General features: G+C 36.2%; 1 protein-coding gene across 1 annotated transcript in view; it reads left to right on the forward strand.

Annotated features, from left to right (window-relative positions):
* Positions 1 to 17,049, forward strand: part of LOC124082036 (cytochrome P450 7B1) — a 181,093-nt gene that overhangs the window by 132,028 nt on the left and 32,016 nt on the right. The window contains exon 2 of the mRNA XM_046428475.2: positions 14,418 to 14,554. Within this exon, the coding sequence (XP_046284431.1) occupies positions 14,418 to 14,554 (137 nt within the window). The remainder of the gene's footprint in view (positions 1 to 14,417; positions 14,555 to 17,049) is intronic.

Raw genomic sequence — 17,049 nt, forward strand, 5'->3', positions numbered from 1 at the left:
CTAACAGTGGCTTGTTTTCTTAGTCTGTGTTCTATTTTTATGGGAGAAAAAAGTACTTTCTGTAGATGCATGAGATTGTCAGAATCCAGCTATTTCTGAGGAGTGAAGAGGAAGTGTCTGAGGAACTATGAGAGAGACGCTAGAGTCCTTGCATATTTAATGCTTTCTATCCTACTGTGAGTGAAGACATCTGTCTTCTGAGGGGTGGTCTGTAGAAAGAATTAGTAAATTATTGATTTTGGCATCACTTTTTCCAGCTCCCAACTTAAAATACACATACATGTGCATGCACACACATTTTAAAAAAAAAACTATATTCCTTTACTCTTAGTTCTTTCTGCCAGTTTACCCTAATTGTCCCAGCCCCTAAAAGAAGTTAACGTCATCTATAGGAGTGTTGGAGCAATTTTGGAACAACACCATGAAATAATAAATTCCTTATTTCACCCTGGAATTGTACCAGATAACTTGCATAACTTACAAAACACATCATTGTTCCCTCTATACTGACTTCTAATGCCAACTTCCTCTAATATTCTCTATCTGTTCTTATTTTCATACATTTTTAAGAACCAAAAAAACATTTTATCTCTAAATCCTACTCCAGATGTCTTTGGCAACAATTTCCAAAAATCTATAAAGACAAATTCAAAATCAGTTTAACATTTTACAGGAAATATACTTACGGATATTTGTATACCAGGTTCTATCCCCAAGCCTCAAAGTGAAATTAAAATGGAAATACATCCTCATTTATGTAACTAACAAAGAGGCTCACTTCATCACAATCTCTAGGTCCTCTTCCGACCACCATGTTTATGGTACAGTCGCCCAACCCCAGCAATACACAGAACCTTTCTTCAAATGTGAGAGGAAGCAGATGATCATGATACTTGGAGGAAAATTTCAGTCATAAAAGAGAAAAAATAAATAAAAAAGGAAACAGCAACAACAACAACAAAAGGACTTGGAGAAAATAGACAATTCAAGGAATAGGATAAAAAATACCAAAGAACTATGTTTAATAGTCAAAGAAAGTTAAGAGAAGAAATTACATTCATAAAACAATAACCGAATGCAGTTTCTGTAAGACATAACCAGAGAGCACAAAAGAACAGTGGTAAACCCACTTGAATCAAATGTATGAAATATGATATGTCAAGAGCTATGTAATGTTTTGAACAACTAATTAAAAAAAAGAAATCTAAAAACAGAGCAAAATAATCTGTGGAAGGAATGAAGTTAAGAAAATCTTTCAGTAAGTGTAGCAAAAGAAACAATGATGGAAAATAAGGAAGGAGCTACGTGAAAATAACAGGACCATATTGTCTGACCTCATTGAGAATTTAGAGGGGTTGAAAAAGAGACTGGCAAGAATTAGTAAGGAGGACTTAGAAAACAAAGCACACAAAGCAATCGAACACTATTTAAATTATAATTGTGTAAATTTTGAAAATTGATACTCCAAAATAAATGGGAGGGTGCAGATAGTATGGAGGATCATAAACAAGACACTGCAGGAATTATGATACTTAAACTATGGAAGGGTTTATCTCTAATAGAATTTTAGATTTTACAAATTTTAGTGATTTCTGCATTTAAATATGTTGTGCCACCTGTGTTCCTTGTTCCAATATTGATAAGGATGTACATCCCAATATAGTTATATTCTTCACTATGAAGTGACTTAAAATCCCCAAAGTTAAGACTGATCTTTGGAAAAACCCTCTCTTTCATGACAAGATCAAAACATTGCCTTGCTTGATACAGCATGCTACATGAAAAGTGTAAAGATGTTATTGTCTTTTGCTATGTTAACAGTTTATTCAATATTAAAATACGGTTATGATTTATCATATTATAAAGCAGGAGTAGCATATGGTCTTTAGGCATTTTATTAGCTTCCCACCTTAGCAAACCAGAGTACCCTAGGGTTTCCTTTCCTATGATTCTGATAAGATGCACTCAATTCTTTTAGTGTTGGTATTGTTGTAGGGACAGATGAGGCAAGGCACCGAAGATAGCAGGAAACAGTTTTATTTGGCTGCAGCCAGGTTCAGAGGGCACAGCTTTTGCTGTAATCAATCAATCCCCTGAACCCCGAGTTCAGGGAATTTCGGAGTTTTATACCCAGCATGTAAGGGGGTGGGGGCTCAGAAGTTCACAGTCTGCAGAAGTTCACATAAAGCAGCTTATTTCTTTCAATGTTCTGGGCAAGTTAACCCTTCAAGGACAACACCTGAGAAGGGGAGAGCTTCTTCTCCCCTTTCTTTCCTCCCCCTGCCAGCTGTTACCATGGAGCCCAATTGGTAACTTCTCTTATCTTAGGAATGTAGACATCTCTGTGAAGCCCCAGCTCAAGGCCACAGGCCTTGTTTACACATTTCTACAAACTACTATACTGGATACATGTTTGTGAAAAACTAGTAAGGGAGCGTCCAGTACGTGGAGTGCTGATTTCTTCCCGGCCAGTGGCCAAGTAAAACAGGGCAACACAAAAATTGGAAGTTTATCTACATTGAACTCTTTTGTAGAGACTCTTTAGCCAGCAGTCCTAAAAACAGCCATGGTGAAGACTTCTGGAGAAGCCCAGTTAAGACTTTTCTGTGGAGAAAGGGGGTGCCACCACAGTGTTGGCCTGCAACATTGGACATGTTACTTATTCATTGGCTTGGATTGATGAGACATCATTTGATAACTAGACTTTGCATCACTGGCATTGATCTCTATATTGCCATTACCAAAGCTTTCTGTAAAAGTCTTCTGCTAAATTTAGTTTCCACAAAACTGTGGGATCTAATTTTTTTCTCAAACATTTCAAAATCAAATGATCTAATCAAATCTAAGAAATGATGAGTTAATGGAATTGATACTTTTCCCCATGAAATCAAATCAAATCCCATCTGTAATATAAATTAGAAACTGATCATCTCAGAAATTACAAATTCAGTTGCATGGTTTTCTATTTTAATTAAGGAGTTGAAATAACTCTCAATTTTGAATCGATTTCCCTTTTTTAGAATTGTCTAGTCTGTTTAAACATTTTGACTGGCTTTCTCCTAAGACCTGGTAGTTTTTGCAGTCAATTCTGTTTTGCTCACATTGTTTTTACTCAGAGAATAAAGCCTGAAATTGTATAGTTTCTGTCAGGGCAGGTACATCATTCTTCTGACCAGCAAATCATAAATGGCAGCTCTAAACTAAAATATAATTTAGGCAAATAAAGGAAATATAAATCAGATTTTAAAAATCTGATACTATATTGAAAACTTTGAGGAAAGAAAAGTCAGAAGAGAGCCATGATTAGCTCTCTACTTCAGATGATCACAGGTTGCAGTTTTGAGGTTATGATAATGATTAATATTAATCACAGTTAAAATTTTGAGTGCTTATTATGTGTAATCATTGCTTTCAATTCTTTACATTCATCAATCTGTATAATTCTTATATAAGGAAAGTATAGTCACATGTCCATTTCTCAGATGAGGAAACAGAGGCAAAAATAAATAAATGGATCCAGGTTACCAAGCTGGTATTAGCAGAGCCTGGAGCCACACAGTACGGCTCTAATGATAATTCAGTGTGGTGAGACTATACCAAGAAGTTTGTGGGCTGTTGTAATGCACAGTAATGAGTGCTTGAACTATGCCCCAAACCCAGGGTCAAATTCATGAGGAAATATTCTCCAGTTGCATGGTCATTCACTGTCTTGGAACTCAATTAAATTTTAGATGATATTTTTAAAAATATATACCCTTGGGCCAAGGAGAAAGGTCAGTCATACACTTGTCTGAGTAAAATCCTACATTGATGTGGCTTGGCTTCTTATCCAAAAAAAAAAAAAAAATCATTTACAAATCACTCACTTGATCAAGGCATTAGTATAAATCTGCTAATGTCATTGAGTTTACAAGGCATATTCTATAGACAAAGCTCTATTTGAATCACAAAATTGCATAGATGAATTGATAGCTTAAGATTCAGCTGCTGGGTAGCTAGAAAAGTTATACTTTTGAGTGAGAAGATGTATTTAGTCATATTCATATTGGTTTTGCTCTGATTCTGTGCCAATAGTGGAGAAACTTGTGACCATTCAGCATTGCTTGCTTTTGCATTGCCATTACATTTAACACTTTGAACAAAAGTACCTGAGCAGTGGCGATCTTTGCTACCAGGAAATTAAATCAAGTTTTAAGTCAATTGCCATCCTGATGGAGCCAAAACCTTTCAAAAGGAAAGGCCTTATTTACCATGACAGATCCCTTCTTAGAAGGGTACAGAAGTCAGTAAAGAGCAGAGAGTCATTGATAGTTTGGAAAGTGACTTTTTTTATCCAAGGATTTTTCATTTATTTGTTGTGAGGCAGAGGTTGTGTGAACACCAGATGCTGATCACATACCACCAGTGGATTTGCAAGATTATAGGGCTGGCAAAAAAGATGAAGGTTAAGCACAGGGTACAATAGAGATTACTTATGGTAATGAATTGTGTAATTTTTCTAGGCAGAGTTGGATTAATGTTCATCCTGAAAAGAGATTATAGTAGGTCTGATGCTTACAGTAAACGCGTATTAAGCAGATCATTTATGTTCAACATATGAATTGAGAGTCCTAAAGAATATGTGATTTATCATATGCCTGGGGGAAGGGGAGAATTAACCTATTCCCTAACTGTGCTGGTGAGATGCTGTGGGTTCTGAAAGGACATAGAGACTGTGTGTTCTTTAAAGAGACAATCAGGAATTTCAGTTGTCATTGTCCAGTACCATGCCTGACCTATGAAAAGTGTCCTTCTCTACCATGAATGTCCTAGAAACCGACTCTGCCTGCCTCATTAGCAGGTGATTTGACTCCTGCTGAAAGTAATAGGGTACTGTGCATGGGGCAGAACTGTGCATCCACACTTTGTACAGTTACAGCACATGACTGTCAGTGTCTGCCCTTTATCTCAGAATGCTTGGGAGTAGGTGGGAAGTAGGTTCTGCTTGGCCTTATTGTGATTTTAGTCTGATTTTTTACTACTCACCTACCTTAGGAATGCTCAGCTCATCGTTAGAATCAGTCTTTGAATCATTTATAGAGTGTGTTTCTTGCCATTAACACTTTCAGAAGACAATACCTTTTCTACATGGATTTTACTTTAAACACTGAACTATCATTTCCTCATGATATAAAACAACAGTACACTGTAAAGGTCACATCACTTCTGTACAGTTCTTTCTTACAATGTCATAACCTCAGTCTAATCATGAGAAAACATCAGACAACCCAAGCTGAGGGTCATTTTACACAGTAAGTGACAACTATTCTCCAAAAGCAGCATGCCCATGTTGTGTGCAAAGTAGAAAATACCAATGGTCAAAGCCCCTTAATCTTGCCACCCAGAAATAATAACCATTAATATCTTCAAGTATATCAGACCTTTTCCTTTGCATTTATATACCCATAGTTTTTTAGGAAAATGGTATTATGTGGTTGTGCCTGTGATCATTTTCTGTTTTATTCATTTAAAAATTATATTGTGAAAAAAAATAAATATAAATAAAAATATATTGTGAACAAATTTCTCTGGAAAGTAAATGTTGGTGGGCTCTGAGATGAATGTCATGCATCTCCACCTCTTGCCTGTGGATATAGGTTCAGGGTGGACAACCTTCACAGTTTTCACTTCATGTCATTGCTTCTCGACCCCCTTGTCACTGTGATGTCCACAGACATCAACTCACGCCCTTGGAGTTAGGGAGTGGCTTCACATAAGGCTTTCACTCCTCATCTTCATGAGCTACATTCATTCATGGAACTTTCACGATTTGCTCTAATGTGCCTCACTTGCTGGGTTTGAGGCTGAGAAGTTTCTAGAATAGATTTTCACACTCGGTGGACCAGTAGAAAGGAATATGGTGTAGTCTACTCAGTGCTGCTCCCTTGGCCCTTTTAAGTTCTGTCCATCAAAAAGCAGGTCTCCCCTCAGCAGGTGTATAAAGGATGATTTCAGTGTCTACACATCCACTGCAGGGCCTCCTTATCTAACCCGGAACAGTTCTGAGATAGCGTAAGGTGCCTTCACACAATGTGTCACACTTGGTGACAAAGTCTGCAATCTTGATGTTAAGAATCTGTGTTAACCAGCTTTCTGTCTCTGAGAAAATCAAATTAAAGGAGGAAAATTTATGTGGACTTGTGCCTTTTGAGGCTTCAGTCTGCGTTCAGCTGGCTCCATTACTGTGGGCCTGTGCAAGGCAGAACATCATGGCAGAGAGTATGTGATGAAGCAGAGCTGCTCACCTTGTGGAGGCTGAGAAGCAGAGAGAGGGAAAAAGAGAGAGGGAAGGGGCTGGGAACAAGATATACCCCTCAAGGACACACCCCCAGGGACCTCCTTCCTTCAGCTGATTCTCACCTTGTTTCTACTGCCTCCTACTAGCACCACCAGCTGGAAACCAGGCATTCAATGAATGAGATTTGGGGGGCACATTTCATATTCAGACTGTAACAGCATCCAAAAGCAGTGTTTCTGCCTTTAATTTCCTATGAACAACACCTTTCCAGCGGTGGTACTACACTACATGTAGGACACCATCTGGTAAATTTTGCACTGGATCTTCATTCTGCCATGTTCCACTCAATAACTGAACACCTCTCTTCTACTATCATACGCCATGACACAGTGAAGTGTTTCTTCAGGTTCCATCACTTCAAATAATTTGATGGTCTTGGGTAGTTATTGGATTTTTTTAAATTGTTTTTTAGTTTTAGGTGGACGCAGTATCTTTGTTTTTTGCAGAATAGTCTCTAGAGACTGGTCAAGTTCTACTGATTCTTCTTAATGGTCTTCATGGCCAACTCTTTCCTAATCAGAATGTGCTGGGCCAACTTCATCTTTACAAAGATATCCTTGCCAGTGTCTCAAGGAGCCAGTTTTTACAATATAAGTCTCCTCCTCAGCAGATATGGCAAAGAAGTCCTACTGCATGGTGTACTTACTGCTGAGTTAAGGGAAGAGGTGACTCAGGACCATCTTAAAGTTAGAAAACCCAGCAAGAAGCTTGATCCAAATCATCTCAAAAGAAAATCAATTCCAAAGCCCACTTGAAAAACATAGTTCTACAATAAAATCAGAACAAAAGGCCAGACAATAATGAATTGAATTTACAAAATAAAAGAATGAGAATAAATGAGAAAATAAAAACAATCAAAAAGAAGATGACTTTATATAAAGTCTATAACTTTATATTAAGTCTCAAAGTCAGGTAGTATAAGTCTTCCCACTTCCTTCTTCTTCCATATTCTATTGGCTGTTCTGGGTGTTTTGACTCTCTACCAACATGGAATCATCTTGTTGATATTCACAAGAAAAGGAAAAGAAATAAAAGGAATAAGTGAGAAAAATAAAAGAATAAAGAAAATAAAAACATTAATAATAAACAATATAGACAAACAGTCCACAATTGGAAGAAACTGCATTTTTGGTGAAAGTCCCTCAGATTGTGGAAAACCAGCATTCTGAGCTAGAAAGGTACAAAAAGCTCAACTCAACTAGCAACTTATATCAGAGCTTGGAACTCCATTGCAAGGGCTCCTTATGAGGTCAGAGCAAAAAATGGACCATCAAGGATAGAGATGATTCACAGTGGTTTCCTCACTGTTTAGTTTCCAGAACTCTTATTAAAAGAAATTACCGAGGACTCCAAAGAACTTTTTACTTATGTGGGTTATAGCCATTAATATTTACCTTATTGAAAACTAAAACCTATTAAGATGCTTTGATGACCCTTTAATATCTAGTTTGAAAGGCTATAGTCATATTTGGATTTTAAAGAGCTCATAATATCTATAATTAAAATAATCAATTCCTTTCTCTTTAAGCTCTGAGTGCTTGGTCTCAAAATGATGCCAACCACTTAACTTTTAGTATTATATCTAAAAGAAAAGAAAATCACCAAATCTAAGATCACCTACATTTTCTTTTATTATCTTCTAGGATTTTTATAGTTTTGCTTTTAACAGTTGTATTTCTGCTCCATTTTGACTTCATTTTTATAAAGATATAAAAACTGTGTCTAGATTCATAGTTTCACATATAGGTATCCATTTGTTATAGCATTTATTGAAAAGACTACACTTTCTTTATTGAATTGCCTCTGATACTTTGATTGCAGATTTGATTATTGATTATACTTAATGGGTTTATGTCTGGGTTCCCTGCTCTGTTCTGCATTTATTTATATGTTGTGGTATTAATTAAATACCACACTGTCATGATTCCTATAACTTTATATTAAACTTTGAAGTCAGGTAGTATAAGTCTTCCCACTTACTTCTTTATTCTATTGGCTGTTCTGGGTGTTTTGACTCTTCACCAATATGGAATCATCTTGTTGATATTCACAAGAAAACCTGCTAGGATTTCAATTGACAGTGCATTGACTATGTAGATCAAATTGGGAAGAACTGATATCTTGACAATATTGAGTTTTCCTACCCATGAACATTGACTTTTTTTTTTTTTTTGAACATTGACTTCTTATAATTTATTTAGATGTTCTTGTTTTTATTCTCATCAGAGTTTTTGTTCTCTTCATATAGATTTTATACATGTTTTATTAGATTTATACCTAAGTATAAATTTCATGGTGGGTTAACAAAATACCACTTCTTTTTGTTCTTGTGTGATAGTACTGTGTTCTAATTTAAATATCAGTTGTTTATTGCTGGTATGTAAAAAAAGCAATTTTGACTTTTGTATATTAATCTTACACTGTATTCTGTGATCTTGTTATAAGAGCTTACAGTTTCAGGATTTTTGTTGTTATTACTGACTCTGAGATTTTCTACATCAACAATCATGTAATTTGTGAACAAAGTCAGTGTTATTTTTCTTCCAAGTCTGTCTGCCTTTTAATTTTTCATTTTTTATCTTACCGAATTACCTGGGACTTCCAGAATTAGGTTAAATAGGAATAGTGAGAAAGACATCTTTATCTTGTTTCTGGTCTTGATAGTAAAGCTTCTAATTTCTCTCCATTTGTTTATGCTGTTGATGTAGTGGATTACAGAAATTGAATTTTGAGTGTTGAGCCAACCTTGAATACCTGGAATAAATTCCACTTGTTTGTGGCATATAACTCTTTTTATACATATTAAATTCAACTGGCTATTATTGTGTTGATGATTTTTGCCTCTATGTTTCTGAAAGTTATTAATTTTCCTTTCTAATAATGCTTGTTTGCAAATATTTGTCTGGTTCTGGTATTAGACTACTCATCTGTTGTCTGGAAGAGATTGTAGAAAAAGGTATCTGTCTTCCTTAAATGATTATTGGCATCCACCAGTGAGATCATCTGGACCTGGTATTTTCTGTTCCAGGAAATAAACTATTAATTGAGTTTCTTTATTAGATACATTCATATTCATATATGTTTGTCCTTGTGTAAGCACTGGGAAATCCTCCATAAGGCTAGGCCCTGGTTCTTTTGGTTTTGGTTTTGATTTTCTCATGTTAGTCCTTGCTCTGTGTCTCTGTGTGCAGCAATTGTCAGTTACCTTTCAAGGATTTGTACCAACTGATGTCTCCAGCAGCAGCTTCTGTCCTTAGTCAGCTGTGATTCTCTGTATCCATCTAGCTTTCAGGGCAACAGTTCACTATGACATCAATTCTCCTAATGATGTAAGAGTTCTTGAATTTGAGTTTGTTTAGTTTAATTCTTCTGAAAATGGAAGTGATATCTTCCAACCTTATTACGTGCAGGGCCAGAAACTTGGATGAGCCCCAAGTTGAGATTTTATGGCAGTGTTTCCCCCCCCTTACATGTCTGATAACTGGTTAGTAATTCATTAATGACCAATAAGAATAATAAAAATCACACTCTGTGAACACATCCAAATTTGCATGTTCTTTCTCAAACAATACATCTTTATTAAAAATCTGTGATTTGCAAGGTGCTGAATTGGGGCTTTTGAATTCAAAGAGTTGTAAAAGGATAGGTCTTGGTTGAAATTCAAGACCCTTATCCATCTCAGAGCAGTTCTTCAATTGCTCCAAATCCTCCAAATGCTGCTGTCATTGTAGCCTTAGATGTCTAACCACTTTCATTTATGCAATTACTCCAAATAATTGTGTGTGAAATTTCTATCCCATGTGGGGTATGAACACCAAGGTCCCCCTCTCATACCCACAAGATTTTTTTATTTGTTCATTTTGTAGTTAGTTAGTTAGTTAGTTTAATTGGTTATCAGTACTGGGATTGAACCCAGGGGTCCTCTACAATTGGGTTGTATTCCTAATTATTTTTATTTTTTCTGAGGCTGGCCTCATACTTGCTATCTTCGTGCCTCAACCTCCCAGTCACTGGATTACAGGTGTGCACCACCCCCACAAGATTATTTATCAAGTGAATGAAGAGCTGTTGTTTTCTGGCTCCATGTTCTGTTGAATTCTCTGCCTTCTCTGTTTTGCCTTTTGGATGTACAATCTTTGCCCTGATCAACCACCCAATAAAGTCCCTCGGGTAGACACTGCCTTAATTCCACTACATTTTTGACTATCATTGACAGAAGCTCTGTATGTAGCATACTTTTAGTGAGTGACTTGAGATGAAAAGGCCATGTGGCTTTCAGGCCAGTGAACAACTTGTCAAGAGTTGAAGAACAGTGATTTCTAGTCCTGTGAGCTCCCTGTTAGCACCATCTCTGTCCTTCTCAGAGTCCCAGCTTGCCATGAATCAGTTGCATGATTTTGTCCCCTGCCCTTCCTGTTCCTTTCTTATTTCTTTTTCCCCTTGATGCCCCAAACCCTGGTTTCCTGTAACTTTATTTCTCCGTAACTGAACTAAAATTTCTCATTGAGCTCATATTTTGGTGATGAAAGAAAATACCAAATATTTTCAGTGAGAGTAGTTCAGTCACTTCTACTTAAAAATGCCTAGAAGAACAATATGCAATAGCCATTAGCCATGTTTTTTATCCTATGTATTACCTACAAAAGTAAAATAAGGATGAATTTCAAATACCATGAGAAACCAAGTATTTAGCATGAGTCCACGCCTTTACATTTTAATGTCCTTCTTTTTAGCGAAAGGGACATGTTTTAAACATCATTTGTATTTTGTAGTCATTCTGTGTATTTATGGTCTTCTCCAATTTTTACTCCCAGATAAATTTGAACTGTACTTGATAGTTTGCATAAACTTATAGATGTGTCCTACCATGTCCATGGAAGAAATTGCAAGTGCTAATGCAATGGTATATTCGTAGAATTTAGGGTTGAGAACATTAATAAGCTCTAATTTGCATAATTTCTTTGATGTGTCCTTGTAGTTCCTTAAATACAATTAGAAGATTTGAGGAAGTCTGTTTTGTTTGAGTGAGATTGAGAGAGGGTATGGGCCATAGATTTTTTTTTAACCTACCATTACTGTACAGCCTGTTTCTTTAAAGTTTTGAGATTTGATTATCCACAACAAGAACTAAGGCTGTATCCTCACTCAGCAGTGGATAGTGTTCTATTTTCAAAGTTATAGTGCATGAGGGAGACAAATAGCAGTATTTGCACTTTGCCATGTGTCAATAGCCTTTCTGGTTCATTATGGGATGTCTTCCCTCCCTATGTAAATTTTACAAATATACTGATGAGGACAGATTTTTGTAATCTGTCTTCAATGGGTCATAAGTTGAACTAGCAATGTTTTTTTTTTTCCTGAAACTAAGCATTGCTGTGACATGGTATTTAATAGTGTTCAGCTTACTGCTGCCAAAATAAACACAGCTGTAAGAAATGATGACCCTCTCATCTTTTCAACAATAAAATGGCTTCCTAATGTGCTTCCCTAACTCTGAAAATTAATATTCCCTTGGATTTCTGAGCCCCTTCCTCTTCCATTACGAAAGCTCCATGAAGAATATGGCTTTTGACTGACTGACAGAATAGAAGATGTCATTAGTTGCAATAAATTAGAATATGAAAAAAAAGCCCTTTCTAAATTGTAGTCATAATTCAAGCAACCTTTCACCAAACACAGTAAAAGTAAACCAAGGAAAAGAGATAATACTTTGAAAAGAAGGTTTGTGAAGTAGATGACTCACAAATTCAAAATGGTCAGAGACAGATAGCACATGGACTATGACAGTTTCCAGCATGTGGATTCTGCTGTCCAATCAGATAATCTTTGAATATAAAATTTTACAATGTTTTTTTGATTTTCTTATATTTTCCAAAAAAAGCAAGTCTTTATTACTAAAGGCTATATTTGAGAAAATAATAGGAAAAACACTATGATGAATAACACCTACATTTCTATGCAATGTTTCTTATTTTCCTGCTTCTCAGGACACGTATTGAAACAACAGCAAGTTTTTTAAAATTATCATGGAGATAAATTGCTTTTAAAAGAAGAAAGCAGGATCTTTTCTTGATTTCTATCACAACTGTGATAGATTTTAATTTTTCTCCCTGAAACAGCTGACATTTATTTTTTAAGCTTAATTCTGCCATGTTGGGTTGTGGGAAAATTAAAGCTTCTGATAGGGTTAATCCAGCTCCATAAAAGTCCATGCTAGTATGATCATAATCTTGGTCTTTGATGAGATCTGAGCTAGTAATATCTTGTGATTAATCAAAATGGGTTGCATGTACCATAAGTCATCTCACAGATGGACTAGAGAATCAGAGTTCTTCTGAATATTTGTTTAATCCCTTCTAGGATAAAAAAAAATAGCATTTTTGTTTGTTTTTTTGTTTTGTTTTTACTTTCAATCAGATTTGGTTCACCAAATAAACAACTAGGAAGAAATTTCAAAGTGCAGTTTTGCTGGGATCATAGATCAAAAAAGAAGAAACTTGTAGTTTAATTCATATTATTTTAAAGAACACTTCGTATGATTAAAAAATCACATTAGTGAAATTTAACAATTGTATTCACTTGCAGTTTCAATTTAAAAAGCTTCATAAAAGAATATGTCAAATATATATGTTATGGAAATAATTTTGAGGTTTTCATTGTTCTCAATAGCACAAAATACTTTTCAAGATTATTATGTGCCTCTCTTATGATTCTGCAATTTCAATCTAATTGACATCTGATGACAAAGAGTGCTACTTTGGCAACTAAATACCCACATCTCACACCCAGCGCACAGCAAGAGTTCTCAGATTCAAGGGGTGGTGCAATTTATTGAATGTGTCTGTCAGTTCAGGCAGGGAACTGCTTTGATTTTTTTTTTTTTTTTTTTTTTTTTTTGGCCAGATTCACAGGTTAACTGACTAATGTTCCTGGAGGTCTAGAGTGTAGCCATGGGGTTCAAGACTTACATCCCAGTGCACCACTGCTATTGAGTAGCTTCATGACTTCAGCCCAATTTGTTGACCTCTCAGATTGAAATCCCTTATTTACGAAAGAAAGAGAGAGAGAGAGAGAGAGAGAGAGAGAGAGAGAGAGAGAGCACTAAATCCCCCCAAGGTACCATCTAGTTCAAAACTGTTTGATCAATCAAATCAGTGAAGTATCTCACAATAAATACTTAAATATCACTTGTTCTTACTAAAGAACACACCATATTTAGTGTGTTAAGTGCATGTAAGTGGTTTGAGAAACTTCAAATCCTATAATGCATCATCCCCTAAACCATTATGTATAAGAATATAATTGAAAATTTCTTCTGGTTAAAACAACTCATATTCTATATTTGTGGAAAGACCTAAATGCCTCCGCACAGGTTAGGATTTAGAATGAGGTGTGTTTAGTTTGAAGGGGTCCACACTTATAAACATGTTGTGCTAATGTGAAACAAAGAGATCAATATTCAAAACGTATTATTTACTTGATTTCCAACAAGCAGTTTAACCGTATGTTAAATTAGGCCTAGTCCTCAGAAAGCATGTGGTAGGAAACCACAAATGTTATTCAAAACTAAGTTTGGGTCTTATTAAGTTCATCAGACAGCATTTATAGCATGACTTATGAAAGACCAAAAAGTAAGCAGTTGACCATTTGTTTTTCAGCTTTATACAAACTGACAATTTATTCCTATAAATTACATAAAACATTTGATTTGGTTTCCTAGAGATCCTCTTAGTCTCAGATTCTTTAAGTCTACAAGTGCCTATTTATAATTATGGGAACTTTAATATGAAATACAGAAAACAGATTGTGATTTACTTGTCAAGCAGTCGTTCAGGCCTTGAAGACAAAATTTTTCAAACTTGCTCAATAAAAGTTATGAATTAAACTGCCTACCCCAGAGCCACATGTACTGGGGGAGATCAATAAATGCATGTATGATTATATAAGAATCATTGAAGAAGAGAGTTGAAAGAAGATGTGTGATCTATGCAGTACAATTGTAGACTGGACAAGTAACCAATATGTATTAAAATAAGGATGATTTAATTTTCTTTCTTTCTTTCTTTTTTTCTATTTATAGGAGACCTGGTGAGCCTCCATTGATAAAAGGCTGGCTTCCTTATTTTGGAGTGGCCCTCAACTTACAAAAAGATCCCTTAGGGTACATGAAATTTCTCCAAAAGCAACATGGTGACATATTCACTATTCTCCTTGGAGGTAAAAAGCATTTCCATGATTACCTTGAGTTTGGCTTAATTTCTCATGTTATCCTTAATGACTTTATATGGTTCTGCACACAAAATATGGAATATTCATATAACATTGCTTTATTGAAGAGCTAATGAAAAATAATACCATGTTTTTGAATATATTCTTATCACCTTAAAAGAACAAATTACAGACTCTCTTGTTAGTACCTAGAGAAAACCCACTCTTCTGCTTTCATTCATCATTTTGTTTGGTTTTGGCTTAGATTTAAGAGTTTTTTTTTAAAAAGAGCTTAAGTGTAACTGTTTATGAATGCCTTTATTTTGAGGAACAGTTTCAGGTTTACAGAAAATTTAGCAGATAACTCAAAGAGTTCCCAAATACCCACTCTCTCCCCTGTTTACACTTTCCCCCGTTATTAACATCTTGTATAAGTGTGAACATTCATTGCAACTGATTAGCTAATATTGGTACATTATTCAAGGTTCACTTTTCACATTAGAAACTTCTTCTGTGTTGTTCTTTGGTTTTTTACAAATGCATAATGACATGCATCTACCAGTTTGGTTTTGCTGCCCTAAAAATCCTCAATGTTCCACATACTCATTCTTGCACCCTTGGATCCCTAGCAAAGAGTAGTCTGGATTATATTTGTCATTTTCATTCTTCTTCAAACATTAATAAAAATGTTTACTTTAATAAACAAACAGTAAGATTACTACACATCCCCAAATCATAGGGTTGAAAAGAGAATTTGAAATGGTCTTAGCCCCTCCTCTTTTGAGATCAAATACTGCTACCTAACAAATCTTTCCAAAATTTTTATGGTTCAAAACATGTGGTCTTGCGTGAGTCACCTGGCTGCTGGGTGGGACTGCAGGGTCCAAGATGGTCTCTTCTCATGCTGCTTGGGCTTCCTTCTTCATGTGATATTTCATCCCCAGGAAAATTTCTTCACCTGCCAGTTAGTGTTTGAAGAGAGCAAGAGGAGAAGCTGCAGGGTATCATGAGGTCTAGGGTATCATGTCACTTCTACCACATTCTGTAACTTAGCACAAATCAGAGTAGCCCAAATTCAAGGTCAGAGAAATAGACTCTGCCTCCTCCTGGGGGAACCACAGAGTCACAGTTCACAGGAGCTCCTGTGGAAAGACAGAAGGGAATGACTGTGGTCATCTTTGTGCAGGGTCTTCAGCATCAGTTTATCACCCAGGCTAGCGATTCTATTTCTTTAATTTTAATTTCTATCTATATCCCAAAGACTGATCTCTCCAGACTGACTTATCCGCATTCCTTTGCCTTCCATCTTGTGGCTAAATATTATCAGAGGGAGGGCAAGAAGAGACTACTTTGGGGCCCCCTAGTTTTTAACTGTTTATACTCTTTCCTTTCCTTAACTAGATAATTGATAATATCAAGTATAATCATACTCAGAGCCCCATGTACCTATTACAAGTAGCTGTTTCAGAACTCTCCATACCACTTTTCCCCAACTTCAGAGAATGTTCAAGACAATCCCTACCTATCCTGTGGTCCTTTCTTCCTGCCTTCTCTGGACTGCTGCCTTGTAATCCATTCCTTTCACACACATATCTCCTTTTTTTTTTCTCTTTGGGTTCCTTATCCTTATAACCATGCTTAAGCTTCTCCTATATTCTTCTTCTACTTACTTTCCATTCTGTTTGTTTTTCTCTTTTGCATCTAGATATTTTGCATTTGCTATTTCTAGTTGCTTATCTCCTTCAGCCCTCCTAAACTTAACCCACCCACAGTCTGCTGTGCTGAGGTGATTGGTGGGCCCTCATCACTAGACCTCTCTACTTGCATGGACATCACTGATCTCTTTTCCTTCCTGAAACATTCTATTGCTAATTGGCTTCTTCAACACTGGCCCTCTGGTTCCTCCATGGATTCTGAATAGCCCTTATCTATACCATTTCTATGCATCACCTCCTTCTTAGCTCCATCCCTTATGTCTTCCTCTAACCAGCTTTGAAATTTTATGTTTCCTTCCTAGAGAGCCAGTAATGTCTTCTTCATATAATTACTTTGCTGAGTATCAGAGGTGACTTTTTATACATACAGTGACTTCATTTCAGTTCTTCCATTTTAACATAATATTTAGGAAAGAAAGAAAAGGAAGGAAGGAAGGAAGGAAGGAAGGATCGATCTTAGCTTTTTTTCAGTGAGATGGAAATACTGATACAAATAGCTTAGAGGAGGAAAAGTTTATTTTTGCTCATGGTTTCAGAGGATCAGTCCCTGGGCAGCAACTCCATTGCTCTGGGCCTGAGGTGAGACTAAACTTCATGGTGCAAGGGTGTAGTGGAGGAAAGCTGCTCAGCTCATGGTATCCAGGAAGCAGAGTGAGGTGCCAAAACATAAAACCCAAAAGGCATGCCCCCAGTGACCTACTTCTTCAGCCATGTCCCACCTGCCTCCAGTTACCACCTAGTTAGTTCATTCAAATTATTAATTCACCCAATGGATTAAGTCAATGATTA

The sequence above is a fragment of the Marmota monax genome, unplaced genomic scaffold (assembly GCF_021218885.2).
Source record: "Marmota monax isolate L192 unplaced genomic scaffold, Marmota_monax_Labrador192_F-V1.1 WCK01_AAM20220418_F8-fsc00044, whole genome shotgun sequence".
In the NCBI taxonomy this organism is placed as follows: Eukaryota; Metazoa; Chordata; class Mammalia; order Rodentia; family Sciuridae; genus Marmota; species Marmota monax.